The 16515-nt window shown below is 45.6% G+C and overlaps 2 protein-coding genes across 6 annotated transcripts in view; one reads left to right on the forward strand and one right to left on the reverse strand.

The window, feature by feature from the left end:
• Window positions 1-10614, reverse strand: part of MMS19 (MMS19 homolog, cytosolic iron-sulfur assembly component) — a 36690-nt gene extending 26076 nt beyond the window's left edge. For 2 of the 4 annotated variants that reach the window (XM_020883475.2, XM_020883474.2), the window contains exon 1: window positions 10459-10613. In XM_020883475.2, coding sequence (XP_020739134.2) covers window positions 10459-10570 — 112 coding nt within the window. In that variant the 5' untranslated portion in view covers window positions 10571-10613. Of the gene's footprint in view, window positions 1-8178; window positions 8291-10458 lie in introns of all 4 variants that reach the window. The other 2 variants (XM_020883479.2, XM_020883478.2) reach the window with 2 other exon arrangements.
• A 90-nt stretch (window positions 10615-10704) lies between these two features.
• The window catches only part of UBTD1 (ubiquitin domain containing 1), a 51140-nt gene continuing 45329 nt past the window's right edge, over window positions 10705-16515 (forward strand). Inside the window, exons 1-2 of one of the 2 annotated variants that reach the window (XM_020883472.2) lie at window positions 10705-11502; window positions 16197-16235. Coding sequence is in view for 1 of the 2 variants with exons in the window: in XM_020883471.2 (XP_020739130.1) it covers window positions 11433-11502 (70 nt within the window). In the remaining variant the exon portion in view is untranslated. The remainder of the gene's footprint in view (window positions 11503-16196; window positions 16236-16515) is intronic. The other variant, XM_020883471.2, reaches the window with a different exon arrangement.

A 16515-nucleotide genomic window follows, 5' to 3' on the forward strand; every position in this document is an offset into this window, starting at 1 on the left:
CTGGAGCTTCAGCTTAAGCATCAGTCCTTCCAATGAATATTCAAGGTTGATTTCCTTTAGGATTGACTGATTTGATCTGCTTGCAATCCAATGGGGTTGAGAGGTAGACTTAAAAAAAGGTTTTACCTTGGAATAGTTTTAGGTTTAAAGAAAAAAGGTTGTAAAGGTAGTACAGAGGTCTTATATACTCTGTGCTTAGGTTCCCTGAATGTTCACATCTTACATAGTACATCTGTCAAAACTAAGAGAGATGATTTTGAACTGTGGTGTTGGAGAAGACTCTTGAGAGTCCCTTGGACTGCAAGGAGATCCAACCAGTCCATCCTAAAGGAGATCAGTCCTGGGTGTTCATTGGAAGGACTGATGCTGAAGCTGAAACTCCAATACTTGGGCCACCTCATGCGAAGAGTTGACTCATTGGAAAAGACCCTGATGCTGGGAGGGACTGGGGGCAGGAGGAGAAGGGGACAACAGAGGATGAGATGGCTGGACAGCATCACCAACTCAATGGACATGAGTTTGAATAAACTCCAGGAGTTGGTGACGGACAGGGAGGCCTGGCGTGCTGTGATTTATGGGGTTGCAAAGAGTCGGACACGACTGAGTGACTGAACTGAACTGAACTGAAGAGAGATGAGCATTTGTATATTACTTTTAACTAAACTCTAGACTTTGTCAGATTTTACCAATTTTTCCACCAATGTAATTTTTCTGTTTCAGGATAAAATTAAGGATATCACATTGCAACTAGCCATAATGAATCCCTCAATCTTCCTTGTTTTTCATGACTTTGGTATTTTTAAAAAGTATCAATATTTTCATAAAATGTCATTTGATGATTTTTTTTCATGTTTATCCTGGGGTTATGGATTTGGGGAAAGAATAATAGCATAGAGGTAAAGTGCCTTTCTCATCACATCCTATCACAGGTACAATATATCAACACGACTTATCACTGGTGATTTTAACTCTGACCACTTGGTTAAGGTAGTGCCAGCAGGTCTCTGCACCACGCATACAGTTATTATTTTTCCTTTTCCTGGATTCTTTCCTTTGGAAGGGAGTCACTAAGTCCAGAGTCCACACTTAGTGACTTAGGACAAAGGGGAGATTAAGCTCCATTTCTTAGAAGGAGGAGTATTTATCTATGTTATTCGGAGTTATTCTAAGGAAGATTCACCTCTTCCCTTCATTTATTTAGTTATTTATATCAGCATAGGCTCATGCATATTTTATGTCTTGGGTTATAATCCAGTACTAGACTATTTTGTTGCTCAATTTTCTATCTTTAGCCATCAGGAGTTTTTTTACACTGGTTGGCACCAGCGTCCCTTTGACATACCCTATCCTTTTATTTTTTTAAAGTGCTTTCTTACCTTTTGGCACTACAAAATACTAAAGGTTCATGTTGTAATTTCCCTGCCCCAACCCTTGAATCAGCCTTTGCCCCAAGAAGTCCTGGTTCCCTTTACTGGAGAATGGTATTAAAAACCAAGATATGGAAGTAGCTGCACTCATTGCTATTGTGATATCACTGCTTTTAGGCCCTCCTTGGCAGAGAGAGTTGGGAAATATATGTACGTATTCTAACTTATGTGTATACACATATTATCATTATTTCTGTACCTATCCATATATATCAAACTAAATAGAAGATCAGACTAGAGTCTCCACTCTAATATAGTACCACAGGGTCCATTCTAGCCTTCCCCCTTGCTTATTTATAATTTGTTTCTTGGACAGTGAGAAACTTGGTTCCCATTATCTACCATTTTTTATTCTTTTCAACCCTAGTGCAGCTATATATTACTTTTGGAATTGTCAACCTCTGTGAGAAACAAATTCATACACAGAGTACAGTATTAATGGACAGTTTTGCCTTCAGCCTGAAATAGTTTCCAGACAAAATATTGTTTTTCGAACACTTAATCGGCTTGCCCTTCATTGCCCCCTTTCAGTTCAGTTCAGTCGCTGAGTCGGGTCCAACTCTTTGAGACCCCACGAACCGCAGTATGCAGGCCTCCCTGTCCATCACCATCTCTCAGAGTCCACCCAAACCCATGTCCATTGAGTCGGTGATGCCGTCCAACCATCTCATCTTCTGTCATCCCCTTCTCCTCCTGCCCTCAATCCTTCCCAGCATCAGGGTCTTTTCAGATGAGTCAGCTCTTCGCATGAGGTGGCCCAAGTACTGGAGTTTCAGCTTCAGCATCAGTCCTTCCAATGAACACCCAGGACTGATCTCCTTTAGGATGGACTGGTTGGATCTCCTTGCAGTCCAAGGGACTCTCAAGAGCCTTTTCCAACACCACAGTTCAGAAGCATCAATTCTTCGGTGCTCAGCTTTCTTTATAGTCCAACTCTCATAGCCACACATGACTACATAGCCTTGACTAGATGGACCTTTGTTGACAAAGTAATGTCTCTGCTTTTTAATATGCTGTCTAGGTTGGTCATAACTTTCCTTCCAAGGAGTAAGCATCTTTTAATTTCATGGCTGCAATCATCATCTGCAGTGATTTTGGAGCCCAAAACTGTAAAGTCAGCCACTGTTTCCCCATCTATCTCCCATGAAGTGATGGGACCAGATGCCATGATCTTAGTTTTCTGAATGTTGAGCTTTAAGCCAATTTTTTACTCTCCTCTTTCACTTTCATCAAGAGGCTCCCTTTAGTGAGGATATATCATACACGAGTAATACAGACTAGTTCCAAATCGGGAAAGGAGTACGTCAAGGCTGTATATTCACCCTGCTTATTTAACTTATGTGGAGTACATCATGAGAAATGCTGGGCTGGATGAAGCACAAGGTGGAATCAAGACTGCCAGGAGAAATACCAATAACCTCAGATATGCAGATGACACCACTCTTATGGCAGAAAGAGAAGAACTATAGAGCCTCTTCATGAAAGTGAAAGAGGACAGTGAAAACCTTGGCTTAAAGCTCAACATTCATAAAACTAGGATTATGGCATCTGCCCTATCACTTCATGGCAAATAGATAGGGAAACAGTGGAAACAGTGACAGACTTTATTTTTTTGGGCTCCAAAATCACTGCAGATGGTGACTGCAGCCATGAAATTAAAAGACACTTGCTCCTTGGAAGAAAAATTATGACCAACCTAGACAGCATATTAAAAAGCAGAGACATTGCTTTGCCAACAAAGGTCCATCTAATCAAAGCTAGGGTTTTTCCAGTAGTCATGTATGGATGTGAGAGCTGGACTGTAAAGAAAGCTGAGCACCGAAAAACTGATGCTTTTCAACTGTGGTGTTGAAGAACTCTTGAGAGTCCCTTGGACTGCAAGGAGATCCAACCAGTCCATCCTAAAGGAGATCAGTCCTGGGTGTTCACTGGAAGGATTGATGTTGAAACTGAAACTCCAATATGGCCATCTAATGCAAAGAACTGACTTATTTGAAAAGATCCTGATGCTAGGAAAGATTGAAGGCGGGAGAAGAAGGGGATGACAGAAGATGAGATGGTTGGATGGCATCACAGACTCAATGGACATGAGTTTGAGTAAACTCCGGGAGTTGGTGATGGGGAGGGAAGCCTGGCGTGCTGCAATCCGTGGGGTCACAGAGTCAGACATGACTGAGCGACTGAACTGAACTGAGTAATATAGTTAATTCATCTGCCTGGGATGAAACGAAGACTTCTCACTGTGGGTCTTTCTTCACCTTTTGAATGTTGTACCATGTGAGTATATTACGTAAGTATATTTTTGAAAGTGCAATTTTAACAGCACAATGGTAATTCACTTAGATCTAACAGAATTATCATAGGATAAATTTTCAAAGGAGCAACTAAGAGTGAAAGGTTAGCAATCTTCTAAGCGTTTGATTAATGTAGAGGAGTTTTAGCTCAATAAGGTGTGGCAATCAGGGAATTACTTCCACAGTCTGTTCTGGGTCCTCAACCTACGTACCTTTAAACACAAGACCTAATTAGTCAGCTCTTGCCAAGACCAGACTTTGGCTAAGGGAAGAACAGGCTTGAGAAAACTAAACTCCAGCTCCCCTTAAGTCTGTGGTCTCTGAACAATAGCTGTGAGCTGAGCTGGGCAGAGGCGTAATCTGGTACTAGAGTAAGAAGCCCAATCTGACTGAGGAAGAGAGTGCTCTAGCTGGGATTCACAGATCGTGACTGGCACCAATTTAGACATCAGGCACTCTTAGCCTTACTCGTGCCAGGATGTGGAAGGCCCAGCTGCTGCCCCTGCTCCTGAAAAAGAGCCAAGGGAAAAAATCTGCAAGCAGTGGGGTGGGGGAAGATCAGCAGCTAGACTAACAGGACAAACTAAGGCACCGAGAGTTAGGTTCTACATCCCATCCTGTAATGACAATACTTAAGAAACAGACCCATTCCCGGTTACAAATTACTGTACCACTTGGGACGGTGGAAAAGGGTACTTCTCTGGAATCTCCTGGACAGAATCCAGGAAACTCTGCTGAAAAACCCATCTAAAAACGAATTTCTGTAGCAGCCACAAGGGTGTTAGCATACAGGAAGCCACAGGGGACTGATAACTGTTAATAGCAAAGAATATCACTGGACTGAAGCACCCTTTTTCAGCAATACCATCAGAGCCCACTGTGGATGCTCAGCTAGAGTCTCTCTTTGGAAATACCTCAAATGCTATAGGACAAAGACTTGAGTACTAGGCCCCATTCAGTCACCTCTAATTTTTTCATTAAAAAAATATTAAGGTAAACTTTATATACAGTGAAATGTATAATTTGATTAGTTTTAACAAAAGTATACCTAGAGTAACCAACACCCAAACCAAGACACAGAATATTTCCGTCACCAGATAGAGTTCCCCTCATACTCCCTATAGTCAATCTCACTCCTACAGCTGGCCTCAAATTTTATAAATGAAAAAGACTTCTTCAGCATTCAGTATATATTATTACAAAACTGGCTGCTTTGTATTAATAATTACAAAGAAACATCCATTTACATGTGATTTCTTGAATCCCAGTATATGGGCAAATTCTCCTAGCACAGCCCTTCAGTCTTCATCCTTTCACAAAGATTTCCTCTTGAATTAATGCAGCACCAACATAAAAGAGAAGTACAAAAGTCATATAAAATTAGGAAAAAATTGGGGACTTCCCTGGCGGTCCAGTGGTTAAGACTCTGAGTCTCCATGACAGGGGTAACGGGTTTGATCCCCGGTCTGAGAACCTGAGATCCCACATGCCATGTGGTACAGCCCAAAGGAAAAAAAAAAAGGAAAAAAATGAAGAGACAGTAAAGCTGTTGCAACACTAAATAATAGTAAGAAAAATGCAAGTAAGGTGGCAAAAAATTAGAATCAGTATTTAGAGGATGTTTCCAAAAAGATGACTAAAACTAACATTTTATTCTAGTTTTGTTGAGCCTATGTTAGAAATGTCTTTCAAAGTTTCATCTTTTTTTCCTTTTCATCCCTATGACCAGGTTATCAGTGACAGCTGTCAAAATAGCCTTCCACTTCTTAGTGGAATGAAAATGTTCTGGAATTTTTAGGGAGCGCTGATAGTTGTGGAACATTGTGAATATACTAAGCCACTTATTTCTTAAAATGGTTACTGTGAATTTTATCTATCTCATTTTTATCCCACTTTTTACAGTGAATTTTATCTATCTCACTGTTTAAAAAGCCTTCTGATCCATCCCTAATCTATCTAAAATGTACAATTAATTATCTGTTCACCAATCTCCATTTGCTCCTCACTGCCTAAGACCTGACTCCTTGGCTTGATGTCATTCATGATTTAGCCCTCAATCTCCTCCAGCCTCACCTTTCATCATAGCTCCTATCATTCAGTCACATGAGTTCTCAACATGAGCAGCTCTTACATATCCTCAAGCCTGGAGACATGCTCCCTTGGTTTGGAATGCCTCTTTTTTGCCCTTGTCAGTCTGAGGAACTTTAACTCTTCAAGATACAGCTCAAATTGCAACTCTTCCTGTGAAGGCTTCCTTGATTTCCCAAACAAAATTAGTCCCTTTTACATGTTCCTTTAACCATTCTTTTAAAGATTATCATTTATGTTTGTTTTCATTTATTCATTCACTATTTATTGAAATCTATTATAAATCAACTAACATGTCAGGACTGGAGAAAGAAATATAGATAGGGAGCTTTTAAGGAACCCAGTTTTGGGGGGCAGAAAGACATTTAAAACATTAAAAAACAACTAGTTCAGTGTTACTATAGTGATACAAACAGAGACTGGGGTGACATAGGAAAGGAGTTAAATTCTTAAGTGTATACTAGAGTAGGAGCCATTCCCTTCTCCAGGGGATCTTCCCAACCCAGAGATTGAACCCAGGTCTTTTGCATTCCTGGCAGATTCTTTGCCATCTGAGCCACCAGGGAGGCCCATGTGGGACGATCTATCACTAACTTTATTTATTTATCTTTAAACTTTCTTTTAAATGTAATTTTATTTATTTGGCTGTGCTGTGTCTTCATTGCTACATTAGCTTTTCTCTAGCTGCAGAGAGCGGGCGGCTACTCTCCTGTTGCACTGCATGAGCTTCTCATTTCGGTGGCCTCTCCTGTTGTGGGCTTCCCTGGTGGCTCAGATGGTAAAGAATCTGCTTGCAACGCAGGAGACCCAGGTTCATACCTGGGTCGGGAAGATCCCCTGAAGAAGCAAATGGCAACCCACTGCAGTATTCTCACCTAGAGAATCCCATGGACAGAAGAGCCTGGCAGGCTACAGTCCATGGGGTCAAAAAGAGCTGGATACAACAGCAACTAACACTCTTGTTGTGGAACACAGGATCTAGGGCACGAAGGATTCAGTAGTTGTGGTCCCTCGGCTCTGGAGGACAGGCTCAATAGCTCTGGTGCATGGGCTTAGTTGCTCCACGGCATGTGGGGTGTTCCAGGACCAGGGATGGAACCCCCCATCACTAACTTCAAGTGATTAGTTCTTCCAAATGAAAAACACCTGAATACCTGGAAGTTAGTTATGTACTTGAACTCCAGGGATGAAAGAAGCTAAAAAGCTAATTTTACCAACAGCAGTCTCACAGGCATAAGGAAAAATAAATGTAAGTTTCTCTCCCTATTTAGGTAGATCTAAGTTTTTCCAGTGTGTTCAAGATTTGTTCTCTAAAAATGAACCTACTAGCACCTGCTAAACTACCCACTCTTTCCTTAGCAGGGCACCAGCTCATGTGGGGCACTGAGGAGTCGTCAAAGGAGTATTTCCATGAGCACTGACACAGAATGCACAATCACACTTCTGTCTGATGGAGTCGCAGCCTCTTGAATAGCAGCCAAGGGGGCAGGGGGGAGGATGTGAAGGAACAGGAGAGAGAAATCCCAGTCGGTACTCAGTTCCAATCAAGTTCTCAAAATTCCCTTTCTGCTGAGGATGCCACACTTTTCTCAGAACTATATTTATTTTTCTTTAACAGCCTTTTGATTTCAAGAATAGTGGTCTCATGGAATTACAAATGTGGGGAAAATACAATGAAGACTGAAATGAAGGCAAATCCAAATAAGAGGAAGACATTTTATATCCATCACCAACGTGTTCAAAATCTCCTTTCCAATTTTTGGACAAAGTACTTTTCTTTTGCTCATCCTCAGGCTCAAATTCTTGAGGTCATCTTAAGAGTCCTCTCTTACCTCCAAGCCCTGTAACTAGTTAGGCCTCAAATTCCATAAATTCTTCCTTCAACATCTCTTATTCATTTATTCATCTCTTATGCTACCTACTTATGCTAGTCTCCAGGGGACTCTCCAGTAGGGTATGATATGGAGACGTTTACAGAAGTAGCTACTAAAGTCAGGTAAAAAGTATGAGTGGTTGAGAAATAAGTTCCACAAAGATTCTAGTATGAGATGATGTCTGCCTAGAGGATCAGGAGACACTTGGGGGCAGGCACTGAGCACTCAAACTGGGCCTTTAATCCCAGGTCTAACTTGAATTAGATGGAGCTAGTGGAGGGATCTGGGAAGAAAAGCACTCGGGGGGAAGAGCAAATCAAGGTGGCTGCCTGGAACTAAAGATCCAGGAGGGGAGTGGCAGCCACGGAATGCCTGGCTGAGAAGTCTTTAACCCTTAGGCTGCCAAGTCATTTCTCTTCCATCATTTGTACCCTCTGCATCTGACACCTATTTTCATCAGGAACTCAAATGCAAAACAAAGTTGGTGGTAACTACCTTTGTGATCACAGGGTGTTCCTTCTGCAGTTACATTTGTAGGAGGCGCTGCTGCTATGAGTGGCTGAAGAGAAAGTTGGTCCCCTTCATCAAGCACAGAGCTTGACTTAGGCTGGAGGATTAGAAAGCATATCTTATTCTGGGGATGCTTCAAAACTCTGTCACCCTTCAACAACTCTAACTAAAGCTGTGATATAAGAATACCAACTTAATCCTTCTCAAATTCACCTTCACTATATGACTCCCTTGCTCAAGGATCTACACTGACTCCAATTATGTAGAATAGGTCATTCAAATCCCTCTGCTTAGAATCCAAGGTTAGGCATCATTCAACCCCACCAAACCTTTTCAACCTTATCTATTATTACTCCTCTGTTAGTTATCTGTTATTACTAACCTCCTTTCCTAATCAGGAGGGTTAAATTACAACAGGGCTAGTATTACATACTTAGCTAAGCTGAGTTAAATTTAAACTAGACAATAGTTTAGGCCACTTTTTTTTCAGGCATAAAAAATACAAATTTTACAAAAATATTTTAAGAACTTGGCAGTCCTTATTCATGCTGGCTTTGCAATTGTGTTCTGAATTTGAAAACCCTAAATTACTTTGTTCCTAATATATAAATGGGAAAGGAAAGAGTTACAAATAACACTTTTTATAGTAATGTTCTTTATCTTGGCAGCTGGTAGGTGTATGCATTTTTCAAAATCAATCAATGTATACTTGAGAGTTGTACACGTCACTGAACACAAACTTTATACCAAAATAAACTAAACAAACCCTAGTTAATGACATGCATACCAAAGCAGTTAAGAGGAAGGTGTACTCATAGCTGCAATTTAAATGATGGACAGATACATGATAAAGCAAATTATATTAAAATGTTAATGGTAAAATCTAGGCAGTGGGTGTGTGTTTGAAAAAATTATTAAGACTTTACTGGATGTTTGAAGTTTTTAATAATAAAACATTGGGGAAAATGACACTGATTAACAGTGCAGTTGTTAATTATAAGCACTGACAACGCACTACAGTGCACAGAGCTGTAAGTTTAGCTTTAGTGGAATGACTGCATCCGGCAATTCATTTACTCCTTAATGTTTCCACGTCACCCTGCAAATACCTCTTGCAGTCCTTTTCACACTTTGCATGATCGCCTCTCCCACTACATTGTAAGTCCCTGGCGGGCACAGATTTAATGTAATTTGTTTTTATATATAACTTTGCATCATGTTTGAAAAAAGTGTTAGATAATTGTGGAAGCATTGAATGAAAGTGGGATATGCTAAGGATCAATGGTTTATGCTTCTGACAAATTCACTTTATTCATTTTTTACACATCCTGAAAGTGCTTATGTTCAGTTTTCAAGAGAAATGTATCCTTTACTTCTCCCTAAAACATGCAGAATTTCCAAAAATAAAAGTCATCTGTACTGACAAGATTACTTTGTATTCTATTACTTAAATGTCAGGTCTGAAGACCTTCTAACACTCAGTAACTACTTAGGTTTTTTTTCTTTTCCTAAAAGACTGAAGTCTCAGAATTCCAAGGAAATCTTTGTTTTATTCAAATCTTAGATAAGCTGCTAGAACTAAGAGATTCCTAAACTGATCAAAAGCGGGAAACAGGAGATCTGGGGAAAAGATAAAAACAAGCACCCCTTGCACCACATTAAAAAGTCACAAAGCAAATTAATCAAGAACTTTAACAAGAAACGGAGGGTAAGCCTTAAGAAGGACACGCAGAACATCTCAAATTCCCCCTAGACAGGTTACTCTCCTCCTCTCTGCAACTACAGCCAGTCAGAGATCCAGCCGTCCGGCCACTCCCAACATGCCACGCGACTCGGGCTGATGCCGCTGAAGATGCTTCTTACGTCAACTTCATAGAAACAACATGCTTTCGCGGCATGAGCCCCTGGTTCTAAACTGGAGGACCTGGGTCCGAGTCCCAGCTCCTCCACCGGCCTCATCTGAAAGTCTCATGCCCTCGCTGGGCAGCAGTTTCCTCATCTCTGAAACCGTAATGAGTCTCCTAACCCCGGCCAGCGCACACAGTGACAATAAACCGAGACGAGGGGCGTAAGGGCGTTTTAAGGAAGACTGCAAGCGACTCGCAATTTGTTATGGCTCTCAAGCATGCGGTGCTCACAACCAGCCCCGGACCAATCTCTCAAAGTCACCGCTGTCCCTTACTCCCTTCCCGCCAGGCGCCTCTGCTGAGGCCGCTCCCTTCTGGATGTCCCAAAGAGGAAGCCGTCCGGCGCCGTCTGCCGTACCTGCAGCCACTTGGTCAGCGGGGCCTTCCTGCTGACCCATGACGAAGTCTTGCACGAGGCCCCACAGGGCGCCCAGAGGCGCCACCGCCTCCAGAGCCGCGGCGGCGGCCATGACGCGAACTGGAGACCGTGGGAGGGGAAGTGGGCGGTGGCACGGGCCGGGGCTCTCAGCGCACGCGCCTCCTCGAGCCAATCGCCTGGCGAAGGCTGAGGGGCGGGGCGCTCCCTGGATCACGTGTCTGTCGGCTCCAGGCCAGGCAGTTCCCGGGAGGGATGGGGACGGTCCCTCCCCAAGGGGCGGGGCCTGGAGTCGGGGCGGTGGCTCAGGAAAGGGAAGGCTGCTGCAGGGCACGCAGCCGGGGGCCATTGAGGGCGAATAATTCCCGGCCCAGCTCCCCGGGAGACGGGCGGCGGGGCGGGCACCTGGCTGGGTGGGGCCGAGGGGGCGGTCCGCACCCTGGGGGAAACCAATGAGAAAACCAGGCCCGGCCCGAGGGGGCGGTGCCGTCGGTCACATGCGCACCTGGGGCGGGCGGCGGCGGCGGCGCGGGCACCGCGAGCCGGCGGCAGGCAGCGGGGCTGGGCTGGGGCGGGGTTACGCAGGTGAGTGACAGGCTGCGGGGGGCCGGCCCCAGCTGGGAGCCCCGAGCTAGCCGGGAGTATCTGCGGCGGTGCCCGCCCCCTCTCTCCGCCCCTCCAGCGGAGCTGGTCTTCGGCAGGGCACCGTCGCGGGCCCCCCTGGCCCGGCCACCTAGGACTGTGCTGGGGAGTCGGCCACCTCCCTCTCTCCCCTCGCCCGCAAAGTTTGTGGCGAAGCCGGTGCCGGGGTAGAGCGCGCCCCGGGGGAGATTGGTGAGCTCCCGATGCCTGGCAGCAGGAGCCGTTGACCCGGGACGCCGCCGTCCGGGGCAGGAGCGCGGAGCAGCCGATCAGCCCGCCGCCTCCGGTGCATGGGGCCCGGCTGAAGAGCCAGCATGGGCAACTGCGTGGGGAGACAGCGCCGGGAGAGGCCGACCGCCCCAGGACACCCCCGCAAGCGAGCAGGTAAGACGGGGAAGGGAGCAGGGTCGTCAGCGCCCGGCTAGTTTTCCTCCTTGTTGCGGGAGACCTGGGCTTCCCGAGCGACCTCCCGCAGCTCCTGGCGCCTGGGTTTCCCCGATGGCTGCTCCCGAGCCAGGCGGGACCCCCCCCCCCCTTCCCAGCCCCCGTGGCCCGGGAAGCCGAGTTGGGGCAACCGCGAGCCCTGACCCGGCTGCGAGCCCAACTCGCTCCAACTGGGAAGCTCCGAGTGGGGGTGGGGGCAGGGGCAGGAAATGTTTGCAGACCGCTGAGGGGCCGACGGAGGGAAGGAGGGCCCCGGGCTGGGGCGCAGCTGGCCTTGCCGCGGGGCCGGGGTCGGAAGCCCGCACGTCGGGGCACGGCGCGGGCGGCCAGGCGTCCTCAGAACTCTGAGCGAACGAGACGAGCACAGTCGCTCCTTCTGAAGACTGTGTCATTATCAGGCTGCAGATCATGTCTGCTGGAATCCGACTTGCAAAAGCAGCGCAGGACTCTGGGAAAGAAATCTTTATTTTTCCCGCAGGGCTTTTTAGAGCCTCTGGGCCGTCTAGGAATCTAGGAAAGGTGGGGTGCGGGGTGGGAATCGAGCTCGGGTTGTGGGGATCCTTCCCAGCCTTGGGGATGGGATCTGCTCGCTGGTGATCCGCGAGGGCCGGCAGCACCTTCTCACTTTCTGGGTACACTCCTATCCTGGCGCTCCGCCTGAGTAAGAGGTCTGGCGGTCGTTTCCCCGGGTCTTGTACTCACTTTACTTCCTTCTTAGAGAGTGTTGCAAGGACCTTCTGAGAATGATAAAATCGCAGACTTTAATGCTCAAGGAGACCTTCGAAACTTGTCTAGAGTCCAGATAGACCTACCTTCTCTTGTCTATTAAAAGCCCAGATCCAGAGAAGTTGAGCAACTTGTCCTCAGCTACACAGCTAGTTAGTAGTGCAGCTGGGATTAGAACGCTGTCTCCTGCTCAGTTGCCACATACCCCTTTATGTAAGAGGAGCCACAGGCAGTTATTAATGAAGTAGAAACTCTGGTTGGTGTTTCCTGTCTCCTTTGACACCACAGGTTTGTGTTGCTTGAGTTTCGGAAACTGGGAATGAAATGAGGGGAAACACGGGGAAAGGAGGGAAGGATGTCTGTGTGTTGGACAGGATGACTTGTGCAAGAAGCAACATGTTTTTTTATAGGGAGGACGACATAAAATTTAGCATTGAAATCCACTTGTCTGAGGGCAACACAAGCCATTCTTCTGATGTGGAAAGAGGGTTCTCAAATCTAAGGGCTTTCTTTCATTCATTTATTCAACAAATACTTATTATTTATGTGCTCAGTGTATGTAATTGATTAGTAGGGTGTTTTGTTTTTGTTTTTGTTTTTACTGTTGACAACCCTCTCCCCTTTGAAACTACCCTCCCAGCAAAAACTTTTCCTTCCTTGGCATTTTGGTTTTTCTCTGATTACTCAGGCCCACCATCACCTCCTAGTGTGGGACACCATGGTTCTGTTTTTTTTTTTTAATTTATGTATTTATTTATTTTGGGCTGTGCTGGGTTTTCCTGGTTACAGGGAGCAGGGGGCTACTCTTTTGTGATGTGAGGGCTTCCCATTGCAGGGGATTCTCTTGTTGCAGAGCACAGGCTCTAGGGCTCAGGAGCTTCAGTGTTGCAGCTCACAGGCTCTCGAGTGCAGGCTCTGTAATTGTGGTGCACCAGCTTAGTTGCTTTGAGGTATGTGGAATCTTCCCAGACCAGGGATGGAACCCATGTCCCCTGCATTGGCAGGCAGATTCTTATCAACTGCACCACCTGGGAAGTCCCCATGGTTCAGTTTTACATTTTCTTTTTTCCTCTCATCTCCCTTCCAAGGAAATAGACCCACAACTCTTTGTCCATTGGAAAGACACCTACACTCTATCTTCAGCTATTGCCTCTCCAACCCCAGATTCATGTACTGGACACTGATGTAATTAACTTCAGAGTCAATGCTTCTAAACCAGCTCTGCGTCTCCCCGCCTTCAGCTAGCTTCCCTATGCTCTTCCATTCTTCCAGCTGTCTAAATTTATACTTTGAGGAACCCTCTCTGCTAACTTTCTTTGCCTCCATGACCTGGAGGAGTCATTCTCTGGGACCTGCTAGTTCTTCATTCAGCAGGTCTTACAGACCTGCTCCTTGTAACCTCAAGGCCAGCTCATCTCCCAGGCTGAAGTTAGTTTCCCAACAGAGACAAGTACATCTTCAGTCATTCATCCAATGCCTACATGCACTGGTATCCCAGAAGACATCTGTTAAATTCACCTATTCCAAACCCTGTAGTTCTATGTTCAGAAATCTTTCTGCGCCTCCCACTCCTGTAAGAACTTTAACTTCCAAGGCTGTTCAGGTCTGGTCCAGTCCTTCCTTTTATGACACAATTTCTTTCTCTTCCTTGACATTAAGGTCACCTGTGTTTACTCATGCCCTTTCCCCTTTCTTATCAAGAGCCTTTCTTCTCTTCAAGGTCCACCTCCAATCCCTTATCTTTCTAGAAGCACCTTGCCTGACAAATCCCCCAGCCCCCGCAGCAGACAGAATTGCTGTTTCTGAGTCGCATTATGCCACTTACTTAACAGTGATCCACTCCATGTTATTAGACGGTTCTTTGATGTTACAGTCTTCGGTCAGCAACTGCACTGCCAGCCTTGAAGACCTTGTATGTGTGTATGCTTGCCTCTCTTACTGATACTGTCTCACACACACACACACACACACACACACACTAGGCACTTAGCACAGTGACTTGTACCGAGGAAGCACTCAATTTTTGTTGATTTTAAAAAGCTTACACGGGAATTCCCTGGTGATCCAGTGGTTAGGATTCAGCACGTTCACTGCTGTGACCCAGGTTCAATCCCTCGGAACTAAGATCCCATGAGCCTCACAGCACAGCCCCCCAAAATTAGATATAGATAAATATAAATAAACAAATAAAAATTTCACCTTAACATTTTACTGGGGTATATATCTGCATTAAAAAAGAAAATCTGCTAGTGTGTCTTTATTTCACTTTTGTGGGTCCTGCTGTGAACAGCTTTATTCTGAAGTCCAAAGCCAAGCAGAACCCTGGAGGATGACAAACTTGGTACAAGCGAAGGAACCGTTCTTAACTCACAGCGTGTACCTGGTGTTCCTATGACACCTGTAGTTTCCCTGTTGACTAGGACATAATTTTATAAGACTAATGCCTAAAACTCCCACTGTAACTCTTACCCCTCCTTTGTCACTGAAGAAGCCCTCCATAGAGGGCTAAAACCCTACTTCTGGTCCTGGGCCTGCAGCTGGGTAACCCTGGGAGAGCCATCAACCATCTTAGGGTCGCACTTGCATTATTTCAGAAAGGAGGGGACTATATCAGATCATTAGAGCTGTTTTTATCATCTCCACAAAGGTAGCGATTCTAAACTGGGAAGTTAATGAGCTGAAATCTTACGCCTGGTTATGTCACTCATTGGCCGTAGTTCTGTCTTCCTGGTCACTTGGTGGGTGAAGCAGAGACACAATGCCCACTGGTCAGGGAGTCTTGCTTTAGCTCGAAGGATTAGGCAGTACTCTCATCTCATCAAGATTTGTGGTTGTCACTTTTTTTTTTTCACCTGTTACTTGTAATAGGTTCCCAGTAGGTCTGTGTTCTCGCCTTCAGGTGCGGAGTGGTCTTTTCAGACTTGGGAGAATACATGAAGGAGGGGAGTGACTCCTCTGGGGGGCTCTCACCAACCTGTGCTTGTACCCTGGATAGATGCAGTCTTTCTGCCCGTGAGTGGGTGAGGCAGCCCCTCCCCTGCCCATCCCGGGGAGAAGTAGATGTGGTAGGACAGGCAGGTCTCTCGCCCAGCTCCACCCTTTGAGAATGTGGCAAGGCTGAAACCCAGATATCTGTGATGTGCCAAGCATATCCACTTACATTCTGGAATCTCAAGCTCGGGGTGAACAGACCCAAGGCCCTGTTTTGGGCTGGCTGGGCTTGGCGCTGTGGTTGCAAGAGAGTGTACTTCTCGCTGTGTGGGCTGCTGTGACTATTCTTAAGGGAGTAATTGGGCAACTTCTCCATTTGGTCAGTAAATATTTACCGAGTGCCAGGTACCTTGCTGGGTGGGAACTGACATGGTCCTTGGCCTCATGGAGCTTATAGTTTGGGGTGGGGGTGGGGGGCAGACAGTAAACAATCTCACCATACATGGAAATGCTGTATGATAATACATACAATTATGTATTATTATATATGCTGGTGACTCCCACATATATCATTTCAACCCATTTGGTCCAACTCCAACCATGTATATTCTGCTGCCTACTCAACACATCTAATGTCTAAAAGTCTTCTCAAGTTTAATGTGTCCAAAACAGAATGAACCCTCCCACCCTCACTGCCGCCACCCCCACCCCCCACTGCCTACATTCTCCCAATCTTTACCATCTCAGCTGATGGTGATTTCATCCTTTCAATTGCTCAGGTCCCCCAAAATTCTATCATTATCCCTGGCTCCTCCCTTTCTCTCAATCCCACATCCATTTAATCAATAAATCCTGTTGACTTTGCCTTAAATATATCCAGCACTTGACTCTCAACATCATTACTACTTTCATCCTGGTCTAAGCTACCCATCGGCATTTTAACTGACCTTCCTGCTTCCTCCCTTGTCTCCCGACAGACTATTTTCATCACAGCAGCCAGAGAGATGCTGCAAACTGTAAGTCAGATTCTGTTACTGCTTTGTTCCCCATCTCATTCTGAGTCCTTGTGTTGGCCTACAAGGCATGAGAGGATGGTCACCACCTTGCCTTTCCTGAGCCTTCTCTGGCTCTTCATTCCTGTGCCACCCTCTGATAGCTAAATGGGTTTCCTCCTCTCCTCCTCCAAGACTCGCCACTTCTCATCAGTCACGCCCTCCCAGGCCATCCTTTTCAAAATTGATCCCCTTCTCTCCACTGCCTGCTCTCAACATTATCTACCACCTTTTCCCTATTTTA

This window comes from Odocoileus virginianus, chromosome 7 (genome assembly GCF_023699985.2).
Source record: "Odocoileus virginianus isolate 20LAN1187 ecotype Illinois chromosome 7, Ovbor_1.2, whole genome shotgun sequence".
Classification (NCBI taxonomy): Eukaryota; Metazoa; Chordata; class Mammalia; order Artiodactyla; family Cervidae; genus Odocoileus; species Odocoileus virginianus.